General features: G+C 47.9%; 1 protein-coding gene and 1 long non-coding RNA gene across 2 annotated transcripts; both read right to left on the bottom strand.

Annotated features, from left to right (window-relative positions):
- Window positions 1-2,172: 2,172 nt before the first annotated feature.
- Window positions 2,173-4,576, bottom strand: adipoqa (adiponectin, C1Q and collagen domain containing, a). Its single transcript, XM_029625918.2, has 5 exons — window positions 4,240-4,576; window positions 3,933-4,138; window positions 3,719-3,799; window positions 3,412-3,552; window positions 2,173-3,130 (listed from the first exon to the last, which is right to left on the bottom strand). The coding sequence occupies exons 1-5, from the start codon at window positions 4,424-4,426 to the stop codon at window positions 3,008-3,010; spliced, it is 738 nt and encodes a 245-aa protein (XP_029481778.1). The 5' UTR covers window positions 4,427-4,576; the 3' UTR covers window positions 2,173-3,007.
- Window positions 4,577-4,887: 311 nt separating this feature from the next.
- Window positions 4,888-8,692, bottom strand: LOC135563878 (uncharacterized). Its single transcript, XR_010460619.1, has 3 exons — window positions 7,075-8,692; window positions 6,119-6,213; window positions 4,888-6,025 (listed from the first exon to the last, which is right to left on the bottom strand). It is a non-coding gene; the product is annotated as an uncharacterized LOC135563878 (long non-coding RNA).
- Between the last annotated feature and the right edge of the window lie 7,316 nt (window positions 8,693-16,008).

The raw sequence follows: 16,008 nt of genomic DNA, 5'->3' as shown, positions 1-16,008 counted from the left end.
GGATAGGTAGAGGTGTGGGATAGTAGAGGTGGGGTAGAGGTAGAGGTGTGGGATAGTAGAGGTGGGGGATAGGTAGAGAGGTGGGGATAGGGAGAGGTGGGGGATAGTAGAGGTGGGGGATAGGTAGAAGTGGGGGATAGTAGAGGTGAGTGATAGGTAGAGGTGGGGGATAGTAGAGGTGAGTGATAGGTAGAGAGGTGGGGGATAGGTAGAGGTGTGGGATAGTAGAGGTGGGGGATAGGTAGAGAGGTGGGGATAGGGAGAGGTGGGGGATAGTAGAGGTGAGTGATAGGTAGAGAGGTGGGGGATAGGTAGAGGTGTGGGATAGTAGAGGTGGGGGATAGGTGGTGGTGGGGGATAGTAGAGGTGGGGGATAGGTAGAGAGGTGGGGATAGGGAGAGGTGGGGGATAGTAGAGGTGAGTGATAGGTAGAGAGGTGGGGGATAGGTAGAGGTGTGGGATAGTAGAGGTGGGGGATAGGTAGAGAGGTGGGGATAGGGAGAGGTGGGGGATAGTAGAGGTGGGGGATAGGTAGAAGTGGGGGATAGTAGAGGTGAGTGATAGGTAGAGAGGTGGGGGATAGTAGAGGTGAGTGATAGGTAGAGAGGTGGGGGATAGGTAGAGGTGTGGGATAGTAGAGGTGGGGGATAGGTAGAGAGGTGGGGATAGGGAGAGGTGGGGGATAGTAGAGGTGAGTGATAGGTAGAGAGGTGGGGGATAGGTAGAGGTGTGGGATAGTAGAGGTGGGGGATAGGTGGTGGTGGGGGATAGTAGAGGTGGGGGATAGGTAGAGAGGTGGGGATAGGGAGAGGTGGGGGATAGTAGAGGTGAGTGATAGGTAGAGAGGTGGGGGATAGGTAGAGGTGTGGGATAGTAGAGGTGGGGATAGGTAGAGAGGTGGGGATAGGGAGAGGTGGGGGATAGTAGAGGTGGGGGATAGGTAGAGAGGTGGGGGATAGGGAGAGGTGGGGGATAGGGAGAGGGTGGGGGATAGGTAGAAGTGGGGGTTAGGTTGATAGGGAGAGGTGGGGGATAGGTAGAGGTGGGGGTTAGGGAGAGTGGGGGATAGGTAGAAGTGGGGGATAGGTAGAGGTGGGGATAGGGGGAGAGGTGGGGATAGGGGAGAGGTGGGGATAGGTAGAGGTGGGGAATAGGTAGAGGTGGGGGTTAGGGAGAGAGGTGGGGGATAGGTAGAGGTGGGGAATAGGTAGAGGTGGGGGTTAGGGAGAGAGGTGGGTGGGGGAATAGGTAGAGGTGGGGGTTAGGGAGAGAGGTGGGGGATAGGTAGAAGTGGGGGATAGGTAGAGGTGGGGGATAGGGGGAGAGGTGGGGATAGGGGGAGAGGTGGGGATAGGGGGAGAGGTGGGGGATAGATATAGAGCTGGGGGATAGGTAGAGGTGGGGGATATGGGGGAGAGAGGTGGGGGATAGGTATAGAGCTGGGGGATAAGGAGAGAGGAGGGGGATCGGTAGAGGTGGGGGATGGGGAGAGAGATGTGGGATGTTTAGAGGTGGGGGTTAGCGAGAGAGGTGGGGGCTAGATAGAGAGGTGGAGGATAGGTAGAGAGGTGGGGGTTAGGTAGGGGATATGGAGAGGTGGGGGATAGGGAGAGAGATGGAGGATAGGGAGAGAGGTGGTGGATAGGGAGAGAAGTGGGAGATAGGTAGAGGTGGGGGATAGGGAGAGAGGTGAGGGATAGGGAGAGAGGTGGGGGTTAGTGAGAGAGGTAGGGGATAGGTAGAGGTGGGGGATAGGTAGAGGTGGGGGATAGGTAGAGAGCTGGGGGATAGGTAGAGGTGGGGGATAGGTAGAGAGCTGGGGGATAGGTAGAGGTGGGGGATAGGTAGAGAGCTGGGGGATAGGTAGAGGTGGGCGATAGGTAGAGGTGGAGGATAGGTAGAGGTGTGGGATAGGGAGAGAAGTAGGGGATAGGTAGAGGTGGAGGATAGGTAGAGGTGTGGGATAGGGAGAGAAGTAGGGGATAGGTAGAGGTGGGGGATAGGTAGAGGTGGGGGATAGGGAGAGAAGTAGGGGATAGGTAGAGGTGGGGGATTGGGAGAGAGGTGGGGGATAGGGAGAGAGGCAGTGGGGGATAGGGAGAGGTGGGGGATAGGGAGAGAGGGGGGGATAGGTAGAGAGGTGGGGGATAGGGAGAGAGGGAGTGGGGGGGATAAGGAGAGAGGTGGGGGATAGGGAGAGAGGTGGGGGATAGGGAGAGAGGTAGGGGATAGGTAGAGAGGTGGGGGATAGGGAGAGGTGGGGGATAGGGAGAGGTGGGGGATAGGGAGAGTGGTGGGGGATAAGGAGAGAGGTGGGGGATAGGTAGAGGTGGGGGATAGGTAGAGGTGGGGGATAGGGAGAGAGGTGGGGGATAAGGAGAGAGGTGGGGGATAAGGAGAGAGGTGGGGGATAGGTAGAGGTGGGGGATAGGTAGAGGTGGGGGATAGGTAGAGGTGGGGGATAGGTGGAGGTGGGGGATTGGGAGAGAGGTGGGGGATAGGTAGAGGTGGGGGATTGGGAGAGAGGTGGGGGATAGGGAGAGGTGGGGGATAGGGAGAGAGGTGGGGGATAGGGAGAGAGGTGGGGGATCAGGAGAGAGGTGGGGGATAGGGAGAGAGGTGGGGGATAGGGAGAGAGGTGGGGGATCAGGAGAGAGGTGGGGGATAGGGAGAGAGGTGGGGGATAGGGAGAGAGGTGGGGGATCAGGAGAGAGGTGGGGGATAGGGAGAGAGGTGGGGGATCAGGAGAGAGGTGGGGGATAAGGAGAGAGGTGGGGGATAGGGAGAGAAGTGGGGGATAGGTAGAGGTGAGGGTTAAGGAGAGAGGTGGGGGATAGGAGAGAGGTGGGGGATAGGTAGAGGTGGGGGATAAGGAGAGAGGTGGGGGATAAGGAGAGAGCTGGGGGGAAAAGGGATGTGATGGAAAATAAGCAGCTGCTGCTGTAAGTAGGTATGGTGGAGCAGATTGTCCAATCGGCTGCCTGGTAGGCACAGCTAAAGCAGGAAGTCAGCGTCGGCGGTTGTCCAATGGGCTGCTAGGTAGGCGCGGCTGAATCAGAAAGCCAGTAAAGGTGGAGTCGTTGTTGATGTCAGCGTAAATTCCAACTTCTTCCTGTTCCGCACCATACACCTGTAGACAGAGGGATATTATATTAGCTATTAATGAAGTAATAAGTTAGTGACTTGTGGTGAGGAGTAAAAGGTCAAATTCTAATGCAAACATACAACATCTAATAGCAGCCATAGGAAATTCACCAGTTTGGTAAAATAGTTATGTTTGCCTGATTCAGCCATATTGACTTTTTCAACCAGACTTTAGAACTCTAAATAATAAAGAATTAAAGGAACTAAAGGAACTAAAGGAAAAAAGACCCCTTCATTGTTTCTTTGAATTGGCAGCGTATGACTCACCTGCAGCCATACCTGGTCTCCAGATGAGAGGTTTAGGACCGCCCCTCCAGAGGACTGGTCCAGGTCAGAGGTCAGGAACTGGTCCAGAGTCAGCGACATGACACGGCCGTTACGGTACAGCCCCACCTTACACCCCTGACCCTAAACAACACACACACCGCTACTGTACAGTCCACCTTACACCCCTGACTTTAAACAAAGTTTACAGTAATGTACTGTTTAAACCAAAGTCTTTTTGAAATTTACAGTAAGATATTGTACCTTTTTGTACAGTAACTTACCATTACAGGATTTGTTTGTGTGTTACCTGTACAGTGAGGTGGAAGGTGAAGTAGTACACTCCGGGGATAAAACAGCGGAACTTCCCTGAGATGTCATCATAGTGATGCTGCACGGACAGACAGACAGACAGACAGACAGACAGACAGACAGACAGACAGACAGAAAAACTGGATATAGTGAAGCTGGAAAGAAGAATCGATATTTGATATTTGCTCTGACATCACACAAACACACAGTACCTGTTCGTTGTAGAATATCTTGGTGAAGTGAAGGGGTGTGTCTGTCGTGGTAGTGGGTGTGGTTAGTCCCACGCTGAAGGCAGAGCGATACAGGAAGGAACTCTCGCCCCTCTGCCCCTGCAGCCCTGGGGCCCCCGGGAAACCCCGTCGTCCCTGGAATCCGTCCCCCCCAACTTCCCCCACCTCTCCCCTCTCACCTCGCACACCTAGTGAGGACAGGAGAAAGAGCATGAGATGGACGGAGAGAGTGAGTGAGAGAAAGTTTGAGAATCTATATGTTGACTGTTGATTCCCTGATGTGTTCTACCTGGAAGTCCAGTGTCTCCTGTCTCTCCCTGGCGTCCCTCTCTCCCATCTCTCCCATCCTGCCCGTCCAGACCAGGAGTCCCAGGAACACCTCCCATCCAATGGCCGCACCCCTCCTGAACTCCGACCTCTGACCTATACCCCTCTGCCAGCACACACAACAGCAGCATCCAGCTCATTGTTACCATGGTGACCTGACCTCTGATCTGTGACCTCTGAGATTGCACGAAGCAGGGAATCGCTGAAGAGACGGAGTGGAGAGAGAGTAGAAGAGTGATACAAATCTATCTCGTCCTTGCGTGTCTGAGCATGTGTGTGCCTGTGTGAATTGCGCTCCTATATTTATCTCTGACTGCGTGTGACTCCGGCTGGTGACAAAGTCATACCCCCCAAATGACCTGCCATACCCCCCACACACACACACGGTGATCCTCTACCTCCCTCTTGTGGTCAGAGCAATATTTTAGTATGATACAGTAGGCTAGTATCCATGTTGACTGAGAGAAAAAGGGAGGGAGGGAGATTAGATAGATAGTCCATTTCCACTGTGTGTGACAGTGGGTACTTGCAGAGAAGAGCTGTGTGTGTGTGCAGGAGATCAGAAAAAACACCTGTCTCTCTGCCTCTCTCTCTTTATTCAAACCTCTCTGTTTCTGAAAAAAAAGCATATCCCTACATGAAGTATTAAGCAACTAATAATTATTATTTTCAAATGAATTTGGTATGAAATGAGTTCACCTTCCCCCTCTCCCCACACACAGCTCCATGCACATGCTGTGACCTGTGTATCTGTGTCAAATTCATTCAAATCACATTTCATTTGTCACCTGCTTCATAAACAGCAGGTGTAGACTAACGGTAAAATAAATACACAATGAGTAAAGATATACAGGGTATCAGTACTGAGTTGATGTGCAGGGGTACGAAGTAATTGAGGCAAATACAGTATCAGTCATCATTTTGGACACACCTACTCATTCAATGATTTTTCTTTGTTTGTACTATTTTATACATTGTAGAATAATAGTGAAGACATCAAAACTATGAAATAACACATATGTAGTAACCAAAAATGTGTTAAACACATCAAAATATATTTTATATTTGAGATTCTTCAAAGTAGCCACCCTTTGCCTTGATGACAGCTTTGCACACTATTGGCATTCTCTCAACCAGCTTCACCTGGAATGCTTTTCCAACAGTCTTGAAGGAGTTCCCACATATGCTGAGCACTTGTTGGCTGCTTTTCATTCACTCTGTGGTCCAACTCATCCCCAACCATCTCAATTGGGTTGAGGTCAGGTGATTGTGGAGGCCAGGTCATCTGATGCAGCACTCAATCACTCTCCTTCTTGGTCAAATAGCCCTTACACAGCCTGGAGGTGTGTTGAGTCATTGTCCTGTTGAAAAACAAAAGATAGTCCCACTAAGCACAAACCAGATGGGATGGCGTATCGCTGCAGAATGCCGTGGTAGCCATGCTGGTTAAGTGTGCCTTGAATTCTAAATGAATCACAGACAGTGTCACCTGCAGAGCACTCCCACACCATCATACCTCCTCCTCCATGCTTCACGGTGGGAACCACACATGTGGAGATCACGGCAGTTGGAACCAAAAATCTCAAATTTGGACTCATCAGACCAAAGGACAGATTTCCACTGGTCTAATATCCATTGCTCATGTTTCTTGACCCAAGCAAGTCTCTTCTTCTTATTGGTGTCCTTTAGTAGTGGTTTCTTTGCAGTAATTCAACCATGAAGGCTTGATTCATGCAGTGTCCTCTGAACTGTTGAGGTTGAGATGTGTCTGTTACTTGAACTCTGTGAAGCATTTATTTGGGCTGCAATTTCTGAGGTGCAGTTAACTATATTGAACTTACCCTTTGCAGCAGAGGTAACTCTGGGTCTTCCTTTCCTGTGGCGGTCCTCATGAGAGCCAGTTTCATCATAGCGCTTGATGGTTTTTGATTATGCACTTGAAGAAAATGAAAAAGTTCTTGAAATTTTCCACATTGACTGACTTTCATGTCTTAAAGTAATTATGGACTGTTTCTCTTTGCTTATTTGAGCTGTTCTTGCCATAATTTGGACTTGGTCTTTTGCCAAATCTTCTGTATACCACCCCTACCTTATCACAACACAACTGATTGTCTCAAAGGCATTAAAAAGGAAAGAAATTCCACAAATTAACTTTTAACAAGGCACACCTGTTAATTGAAATGCATTCCAGGTGACTACCTCATGAAGCTGATTGAGAGAATGCCAAGAGTGTGCAAAGCTGTCATCAAGGCAAAGGTTGGCTACTTCAAATATAATTTCAAATATAAAATATATTTTGATTTGTTTAAAACTTTTTTTGGTTACTACATAATTCCATATGTGTTACTTCATAGATTTGATCTCTTCACTATTACTCTATAATGTAGAAAGTAGTGAAAATAAAGATAACCCCTGGAATGAGTAGGTGTGTCCAAACTTTTGATTGGTACTTTCTATATATAACTTTTAAAATGGCTGTGACCTAGGGACAATAATAATGTGACCTAGGGACAATAATAATGTGACCCAGGGACAATGTATTTAATTAAGGCTGTAAGTCGTAGGTAGGTCTAAGTTATTATAGTGATGACCAATAAATTGTTTGCATACTTTGTCATTTCCCTGAATTGGGATTTCTAGTGATAGCAATCGACCACCGTTCAACGTTTAACTGCTTTATTTCATCACCACACTCTTGAGTTAGGTTTTTAATAAAGTTTGTGGGTTAGGCTAGTGAAATACTGCACTAAAACCTAATATAATGTAGAGCCTAATATAATGATGACATCACACTCACATTCAAAGATGAGAGATAGGGATAGAAAACCTTTCCTCTTTCCCTCCTTTCATTCTCTCCTCTTCCCTTCCCTTCTCTCCTCTCCTTTCTTCTCTTCTCATTTCCTCTTCTCTCTTCTGTAAGAAGCTGTACAGACTTCTCTTCTTCTCTCTGGGAGAAAAATATTCAAATATAATTGCACAAAATATTGCTTCAAGTGATATTTTTATTAAATGTTTAACACTGTATCAAATCCCTATATTTTAAAACAGTGCTTCTGCATGAGGCATGGAAACAGGGTCAGAGAACCCATCAATAATCCGTATATTAACTAAATTCACTGAATATGCAGACTCTTTTGGCAACAAAATATAATTAAAAACCTAATCAAATAATATGTTCTCTGCCAAAAAACACTGTGTCTCTACGATATGTTCCTGCATAGCTGAAAGACACAATTAATTTATGAAGCTAATAGCAAATAAAAACACAAGCTTGTGCTGTTTCTGTTGCTTGGTGTAATTACTTTGCTGTGGCATAACTAATGTGTTTATGAATTAAATCTTATCTTGTATTTTTCTGTTTGTAAGGGGCTGGTGTGCTGATTCCCTATCGCTGACATGCTAGCATGCTAATTATTAATTCAACCACAAAGCAAATTGTTATTTGTCTCATTGCTAGCATGCTACTTCTATATTCAAATCTAATACAAACAGGCTAATGCTTGTCTCATGGCTACCATGCTAATTCTCCATTCAACCCCTACACGAACAGGCTAATACTTCACTACCATTCAAACACAATTACAAACAGTCTAATTCTTGTCTCTTATGTGGCATGCTAATTCTCCATTCCAACTCAATAAGAAATCCTAGACCTACGGCAGCAACAGTTACTAGGGTCTGGAATTAATGACGGATTCTCTTGGTAATTAAAAAACAAAAATCTGTGGAGGATCCTCTTCAGACAGATAACTCTCCCAATAAATCATGAGGCAAACACCTCCAAACATCGCAATTCAAAACCAAAGTTTGCAGGCAAAACCTTTGCAGTGGTTTTAGGGAAGGTAGTTTACGCAAACTAGTCACTTTGTATCAGGGGAAAGTTTACACTATGGCCACAAGCGGATAAGGCAGTGATGTAAGAAAGTCTGATGACCCAACTCTACCCTTTCCTCTATACCTAACTAACGTTGTATGCATATGTCACAGGAAGTAGGTGGGGGAGGACGAGCTCGTGGTAATGACTGGAACGGAATCAGTGGATTGGTGTCAGATACATCAAACACATGGTTTGCAGGTGTTGATGCCATTCCATTTGTTCTGTTCCGGACATTATTATGACACGTTCCCCCCAGCAGCCTCCTGTGGAGATTGTAAATTGGAATATTGGAACATTGCGGGAGGCAACCCGTCTGTCTGAGAGACTGCTTTGAAGTTGCTCATAGCCACAGATCTACTAGTATCAGCTTATACACAGTTCAGATGCAGAATTTATGGCGAGTTGAACTGAATAGATTTTAAGAGCGAGCTAGTATGGTTGAGAGCTTTGCTTGATGAACGGGTTGGTTTCATACGACCGCTCTCAACGCTGCAGACTTCCTGGTTGGTTTCATACGACCGCTCTCAACGCTGCAGACTTCCTGGTTGGTTTCATACGACCGCTCTCAACGCTGCAGACTTCCTGGTTGGTTTCATACGACCGCTCTCAACGCTGCAGACTTCCTGGTTGGTTTCATACGACCGCTCTCAACGCTGCAGACTTCCTGGTTGGTTTCATACGACCGCTCTCAACGCTGCAGACTTCCTGGTTGGTTTCATACGACCGCTCTCAACGCTGCAGACTTCCTGGTTCTGGTTTCATACGGTTTCATAGACTTCCTGGTTGGTTTCACCGCTCTCAACGCTGCAGACTTCCTGGTTGGTTTCATACGACCGCTCTCAACGCTGCAGACTTCCTGGTTGGTTTCATACGACCGCTCTCAACGCTGCAGACTTCCTGGTTGGTTTCATACGACCGCTCTCAACGCTGCAGACTTCCTGGTTGGTTTCATACGACCGCTCTCAACGCTGCAGACTTCCTGGTTGGTTTCATACGACCGCTCTCAACGCTGCAGACTTCCTGGTTGGTTTCATACGACCGCTCTCAACGCTGCTCTCAAGACTTCCTGGTTGGTTTCATACGACCGCTCTCAACGCTGCAGACTTCCTGGTTGGTTTCATACGACCGCTCTCAACGCTGCAGACTTCCTGGTTGGTTTCATACGACCGCTCTCAACGCTGCAGACTTCCTGGTTGGTTTCATACGACCGCTCTCAACGCTGCAGACTTCCTGGTTGGTTTCATACGACCGCTCTCAACGCTGCAGACTTCCTGGTTGGTTTCATCTTTCATACGACCGCTCTCAACGCTGCAGACTTCCTGGTTGGTTTCATACGACCGCTTCAACGCTGCAGACTTCCTGGTTGGTTTCATACGACCGCTCTCAACGCTGCAGACTTCCTGGTTGGTTTCATACGACCGCTCTCAACGCTGCAGACTTCCTGGTTGGTTTCATACGACCGCTCTCAACGCTGCAGACTTCCTGGTTGGTTTCATACGACCGCTCTCAACGCTGCAGACTTCCTGGTTGGTTTCATACGACCGCTCTCAACGCTGCAGACTTCCTGGTTGGTTTCATACGACCGCTCTCAACGCTGCAGACTTCCTGGTTGGTTTCATCTCAACGCTGCAGACTTCGCTCTCTTCCTGGTTGGTTTCAACGCTGCAGACTTCCTGGTTTCATACGGTTTCATAGACTTCCTGGTTGGTTTCATACGACCGCTCTCAACGCTGCAGACTTCCTGGTTGGTTTCATACGACCGCTCTCAACGCTGCAGACTTCCTGGTTGGTTTTGGGTCGAATTCAGGCAGAACAGCGACATGTTTTATATATATATCGTTCATTTATTCAGACGAGGCAAAAATAAATAAATAAGATACACAGCCTAACCAACATATGATGCTAATCCCAAAGAGAAAAAATACTCACATAGATGAGTGTGCTATCACCTAAGGAAGAGGGACACACACACACACACACACAAAACCCTAACCCTAGCTTCATGTCCACACCCCAGCTCAAACCTAACCTTGGTTAATCCTTCTTCTATCCTACTTTTGTATTTGGACCTGTAAGGTGCTGGAGTTCAGGTCCGCTTTGTTCTCTCCCTTTGACCCAATATGCAGTAGCCTGACTCCGGTTAGCTCCTGCTCAACTTAACCACCCGGGGGTAGCTCCTGCTCAACTTAACCACCCGGGGGTAGCTCCTGCTCAACTTAACCACTGGTCTGTCTAATCTGTGTGTAATGTCTATGATCCCGATACATATTGAATGAACCTCTAAACACAACAATCTGATCAGAACCTTCCTAAGCTCGATCAGATCTCCTTGTTCCCTATACTCGCTATAATATTGTGAGTATTAAGAATTCTGTGCAGTTTTGTGTACAGACAACATTGGCCTCTGTCTCTATCTCTCTCTCTCCCACACCTGCTGTCTCGACCTCTGAATGCTCGGCTATGAAAAGCCAACTGACATTTACTCCTGAGGTGTTGACCTGCTGCACCCTCTACAGCCACTGTGATTATTATTTGTCCCTGATGGTCATCTATGAATGTTTGAACATCTTGAAGAACGATCTGGCCTTAATGGCCATGTACTCTTATAATCTCCACCCAGCACCAGCCAGAAGAGGACTGGTTCCTCTCTAGTTATGTTCCTAGATTTCTGCCTTTCTAGGGAGTTTTTCCGAGCCACCGTGCTTCTACATCTGCATTGCTTGCTGTTTGGGGTTTTAGGCTGGGTTTCTGTACAGCACTTTGTGACATCTGCTGACATAAAAATGGCTTTATAAATACATTTGATTGAAATTTGATTGATTAATTATCCATTCACACACATCTATCACAATCAAACACAGTGACACGCACTGAGAACTGAAACACTGTCCCTGTTGACTGGACTGTCCCTGTTGACTGGACTGTCCCTGCTGACTGGACTGTCCCTGTTGACTGGACTGTCCCTGTTGACTGGACTGTCCCTATTGACTGGACTGTCCCTGCTGACTGGACTGTCCCTGTTGACTGGACTGTCCCTGTTGACTGGACTGTCCCTGTTGACTGGACTGTCCCTATTGACTGGACTGTCCCTGCTGACTGGACTGTCCCTGCTGTCCCTGCTGACTGGACTGTCCCTGACTGGACTGTCCCTGTTGACTGGACTGTCCCTGTGACTGGACTGTCCCTGCTGACTGGACTGTCCCTGCTGACTGGACTGTCCCTGCTGACTGGACTGTCCCTGACTGACTGGACTGTCCCTGTTGACTGGACTGTCCCTGTTGACTGGACTGTCCCTGCTGACTGGACTGTCCCTGCTGACTGGACTGTCCCTGACTGGACTGGACTGTCCCTGTCCTGACTGGACTGGACTGGACTGTCCCTGCTGACTGGACTGTCCCTGTTGACTGACTGTCCCTGGACTGTCCCTGACTGGACTGTCCCTGATTGACTGGACTGTCCCTGCTGGACTGTCCCTATTGACTGGACTGTCCCTGCTGACTGGACTGTCCCTGCTGACTGGACTGTCCCTGTTGACTGGACTGTCCCTATTGACTGGACTGTCCCTATTGACTGGACTGTCCCTGCTGACTGGACTGTCCCTGCTGACTGGCCTGTCCCTGCTGACTGGACTGTCCCTGTTGACTGGACTGTCCCTGCTGACTGGACTGTCCCTGCTGACTGGACTGTCCCTGTTGACTGGACTGTCCCTGCTGACTGGACTGTCCCTGCTGACTGGACTGTCCCTGTTGACTGGACTGTCCCTGCTGACTGGACTGTCTCTGCTGATTGGACTGTCCCTGTTGACTGGGCTGTCCCTGTTGACTGGACTGTCCCTATTGACTGGACTGTCCCTGTTGACTGGAATGTCCCTGCTGACTGGACTGTCCCTGCTGACTGGACTGTCCCTGTTGACTGGACTGTCCCTGCTGACTGGGCTGTCCCTGTTGACTGGACTGTCCCTATTGACTGGACTGTCCCTGCTGACTGGACTGTCTCTGCTGATTGGACTGTCTCTGCTGATTGGACTGTCCCTGCTGACTGGACTGTCCCTGCTGGCTAGACTGTCCTACTGACAAGGAATAGTAAGTACAAAGAGGAAGTGAGAGATGAGAGGGAGGTATAGTGAAAGGGAGAGAGAAAGAGAGACAGAAGGAAATAGAAAGACAAAGACAGAGGGAGAGAGCAGGTGTTTGATGAGGACAGAAGAGTTCAGTCGTTAATCTCACTGCTGAATGACTATTCTGTCTGTTACTCATCACTCTGTGTGTGTGTTCCTCAGCCCTGAGTTGCATTTCATGTGTGTGTCTGTGTGTCTGTCAGCCCCATTAACTCTTCCCCTCTCTCTCCTTCTTTCCTCCTCCACTCCTCACATCTACCCCTCCCCTCCTCCACTCATCACTTCTTCTACTCTCCTACCCCCTCTCTCCTTCCCAATCTCTTCTTCTCTCACCTTCCCCCTTCCCCCTCTCTCTCTCTCCTCTCACCTTCCCCCTTCCCCCTCTCTTCTCTCTCCTCTCCCCTACCCCCTCTCTTGTCTCACCTCTCCCCCTCTCTTCTCTCACCTCTCCCCTACCCCCTCTCTTCTCCCCCTCTTCTCTCTCCTCTCCCCTACCCCTCTCTTGTCTCACCCCTCCCCCTCTCTTCTCTCACCTCTCCCCTACCCCCTCTCTTCTCCCCCTCTTCTCTCTCCTCTCCCTACCCCCTCTCTTGTCTCACCTCTCCCCCTCTCTTCTCTCACCTCTCCCCTACCCCCTCTCTTCTCCCCCTCTTCTCTCTCCTCTCCCCCTACCCCCTCTCTTGTCTCACCCCTCCCCTCTCTTCTCTCACCTCTCCCCTACCCCCTCTCTTCTCCCCTCTTCTCTCTCCTCTCCCCTACCCCCTCTCTTGTCTCACCTCTCCCCCTCTCTTCTCTCACCTCTCCCCTACCCCCTCTCTTCTCCCCCTCTTCTCTCTCCTCTCCCCTATCCACTCTCTTGTCTCACCTCTCCACTCCCCCATCTTTTCTCTCACCTCTCCCCTACCCTCTCTTCTTCTCTCTCCTCTCCCCTACCCCTATCTTCTCTCTTCTCTCTCCTCTCCCCCTCTTCTCTCTCCTCTCCCCCTACCCCTCTCTTCTCTCTCCTCTCCCCCTCTTCTCTCTCCTCTCCCCCCTCTTCTCTCTCCTCTCCCCTACCCCCTCTGTTGTCTCTCCTCTCCCCTCCCCCTCTCTTCTCTCCCCTTCCCCATCTCTTCTCTAACCACCTGATCCCATTGATTTCTGTCCAGTTCAAGGATGAGTAACAGTCTCATCTTTCTTTATCCTCTCTATCACTCTCCCTCATTATTCTCTCTCTTTCTCTCTTTATCCTCTCTATCACTCTCCCTCATTATCCTCTCTCTTTCTCTCTCCTCTCTATCACTCTCCCTCATTATCCTCTCTCTTTCTCTCTCTATCATCTCTCCCTCATTATCCTCTCTCTTTCTCTCTTTATCCTCTCTATCACTCTCCCTCATTATCCTCTCTCTTTCTCTCTCTATCCTCTCTCTCTCCCTCATTATCCTCTCATCTCTCCCTCATTATCCTCTCTCTTTCTCTCTCTATCACTCTCCCTCATTATCCTCTCTCTCTTCTATCCTCTCTCACTCTCCCTCATTATCCTCTCTCTCTCTATCACTCTCCCTCATTATCTCTCTTTCTCTCTTTATCCTCTCTATCCTCTCCCTCATTATCCTCTCTTTCTCTCTCTATCCTCTCTCACTCTCCCTCATTATCCTCTCTCTTTCTCTCTCTATCCTCTCTATCACTCTCCCTCATTATCCTCTCTCTTTCTCTCTTTATCCTCTCTATCTCTCCCTCATTATCCTCTCTCTTTCTCCTCTCTATCACTCTCCCTCATTATCCTCTCTCTTTCTCTCTTTATCCTCTCTATCACTCTCCCTCATTATCCTCTCTCTTTCTCTATACATCCTCTTGTTAGGTTTGTTCCTTTCCTCCTTGTCAATCATCATTGGCTCATTGGTGAAATTAGCATTATGACAATATCTTTAATAAAATCATTCCAAAGCCTTTATTAATTCAATTGCAGACATAAGTTGACAAACAGGAACACAGCACAAATGTTGTTGAGTAAGTTCTGCATCAAACAAAAGGTCTCAAGGTGTTTTATTAAACCGAAGTCCCACCTTAATGATGTCACTGACTACGTCATGACCTTTTTACTCCTGAGAACAAAACCCTGCATCCATAGCTATACAAACATAGAGTTTCAGTGTTTATCTAAAAGCTAGGCAATAAATGTCCCCTGATTTATTGTGGAATGTCTGAGTAGTCTCTTATCTTCCACACTCCCCTGCAGAGTTCTGTCTCTGTCACACATTATAAGAGAGAGAAAGAGCAAACAGCTGTGGAACAATTCTAAAACTATATAATGAATATATATATTGTTAATCTTTTTTAAATTTGTTTTATTTCACCTTTATTTAACCAGGTAGGCAAGTTGAGAACAAGTTCTCATTTACAATTGCGACCTGGCCAAGATAAAGCAAATTAGTTCGACCTGTACAACAACACAGAGTTACACATGGAGTAAAACAAACATACAGTCAATAATACAGTAGAAAAACAAGTCTATATACAATGTGAGCAAATGAGGTGAGATAAGGGAAGTAAAGGCAAAAAAAAGGCCATGGTGGCGAAGTAAATACAATATAGCAAGTAAAACACTAGATTTGCAGTGGAAGAATGTGCAAGGTAGAGATAGAAATAATGGGGTGCAAAGGAGCAAAATAAATAAATAAATACATACAGTAGGGGGAGGGGTAGTTGTTTGGCCTAAATTATAGATGTGCTATGTACAGGTGCAGTAATATGTGAGCTGCTCTGACAGCTGGTGCTTAAAGATAGTGAGGGAGATAAGTGTTTCCAGTTTCAGAGATTTTTGTAGTTCGTTCCAGTCATTGGCAGCAGAGAACTGGAAGGAGAGGCAGCCAAATTTGTAGTCTAGGACCCTATAAATGTAAGGAGGGAGGGGTCTTATAACCCATCCCCTTCTATTAATATAACATAAGCATAATCAATTATTGTAATACATCAAACATTTGTACAGCCCCAAATCATGACCCCTAGGTGAATCCTGATACTCTCTCTCCCTCTTTATCCTCTCTCTTTCTCTCTCTCCCTCATTATCCTGCCTCTCTTTCTCTCTCTCCCTCATTATCCTGCCTCTCTTTCTCTCCTGCCTCTCTTTCTCCCTCATTATCCTGCCTATTATCCTGCCTCTCTTTCTTCTCTCCCTCATTATCCTGCCTCTCTTTCTCTCTCTCCCTCATTATCCTGCCTCTCTTTCTCTCTCTCCCTCATTATCCTGCCTCTCTTTCCCTCATTATCCTGCCTCTCTTTCTCTCTCCCCTCATTATCCTGCCTCTCTTTCTCTCTCTCTCTCCCTCATTATCCTGCCTCTCTTTCTCTCTCTCCTCATTATCCTGCCTCTCTTTCTCATTATCTCCCTCTTATCCTGCCTCATTATCCTGCCTCTCTTTCTCTCCCTCATTATCCTGCCTCTCTTTCTCTCTCTCCCTCATTATCCTGCCTCTCTTTCTCTCTCTCCCTCATTATCCTGCCTCTCTTTCTCTCTCTCCCTCATTATCCTGCCTCTCTTTCTCTCTCTCCCTCATTATCCTGCCTCTTTCTCTCTCTCCCTCATTATCCTGCCTCTCTTTCTCTTCCCCCTCATTATCCTGCCTCTCTTTCTCTCTCTCCCTCATTATCCTGCCTCTCTTTCTCTCTCTCCCTCATTATCCTGCCTCTCTCTCTCTCTCCCTCATTATCCTGCCTCTCTTTCTCTCTCTCATTATCCTGCCTCTCTATCTCTCCCT

This window comes from Oncorhynchus nerka, linkage group LG22, assembly GCF_034236695.1.
Source record: "Oncorhynchus nerka isolate Pitt River linkage group LG22, Oner_Uvic_2.0, whole genome shotgun sequence".
In the NCBI taxonomy this organism is placed as follows: Eukaryota; Metazoa; Chordata; class Actinopteri; order Salmoniformes; family Salmonidae; genus Oncorhynchus; species Oncorhynchus nerka.
This window is presented reverse-complemented; position numbering and strand designations above follow the sequence as displayed.

Excerpts from the sequence above, each read along its gene's own strand:
- adipoqa (XM_029625918.2), bottom strand. The coding sequence starts at position 4,426 with ATGGTAACAATGAGCTGGATGCTGCTGTTGTGTGTGCTGGCAGAGGGG. Across the intron at positions 3,800-3,932 it reads AGATATTCTACAACGAACAG|CATCACTATGATGACATCTC; the intron begins GTACTGTGTGTT and ends CTGTCCGTGCAG. Across the intron at positions 3,553-3,718 it reads CCTTCCACCTCACTGTACAG|GGTCAGGGGTGTAAGGTGGG; the intron begins GTAACACACAAA and ends TGTGTTGTTTAG.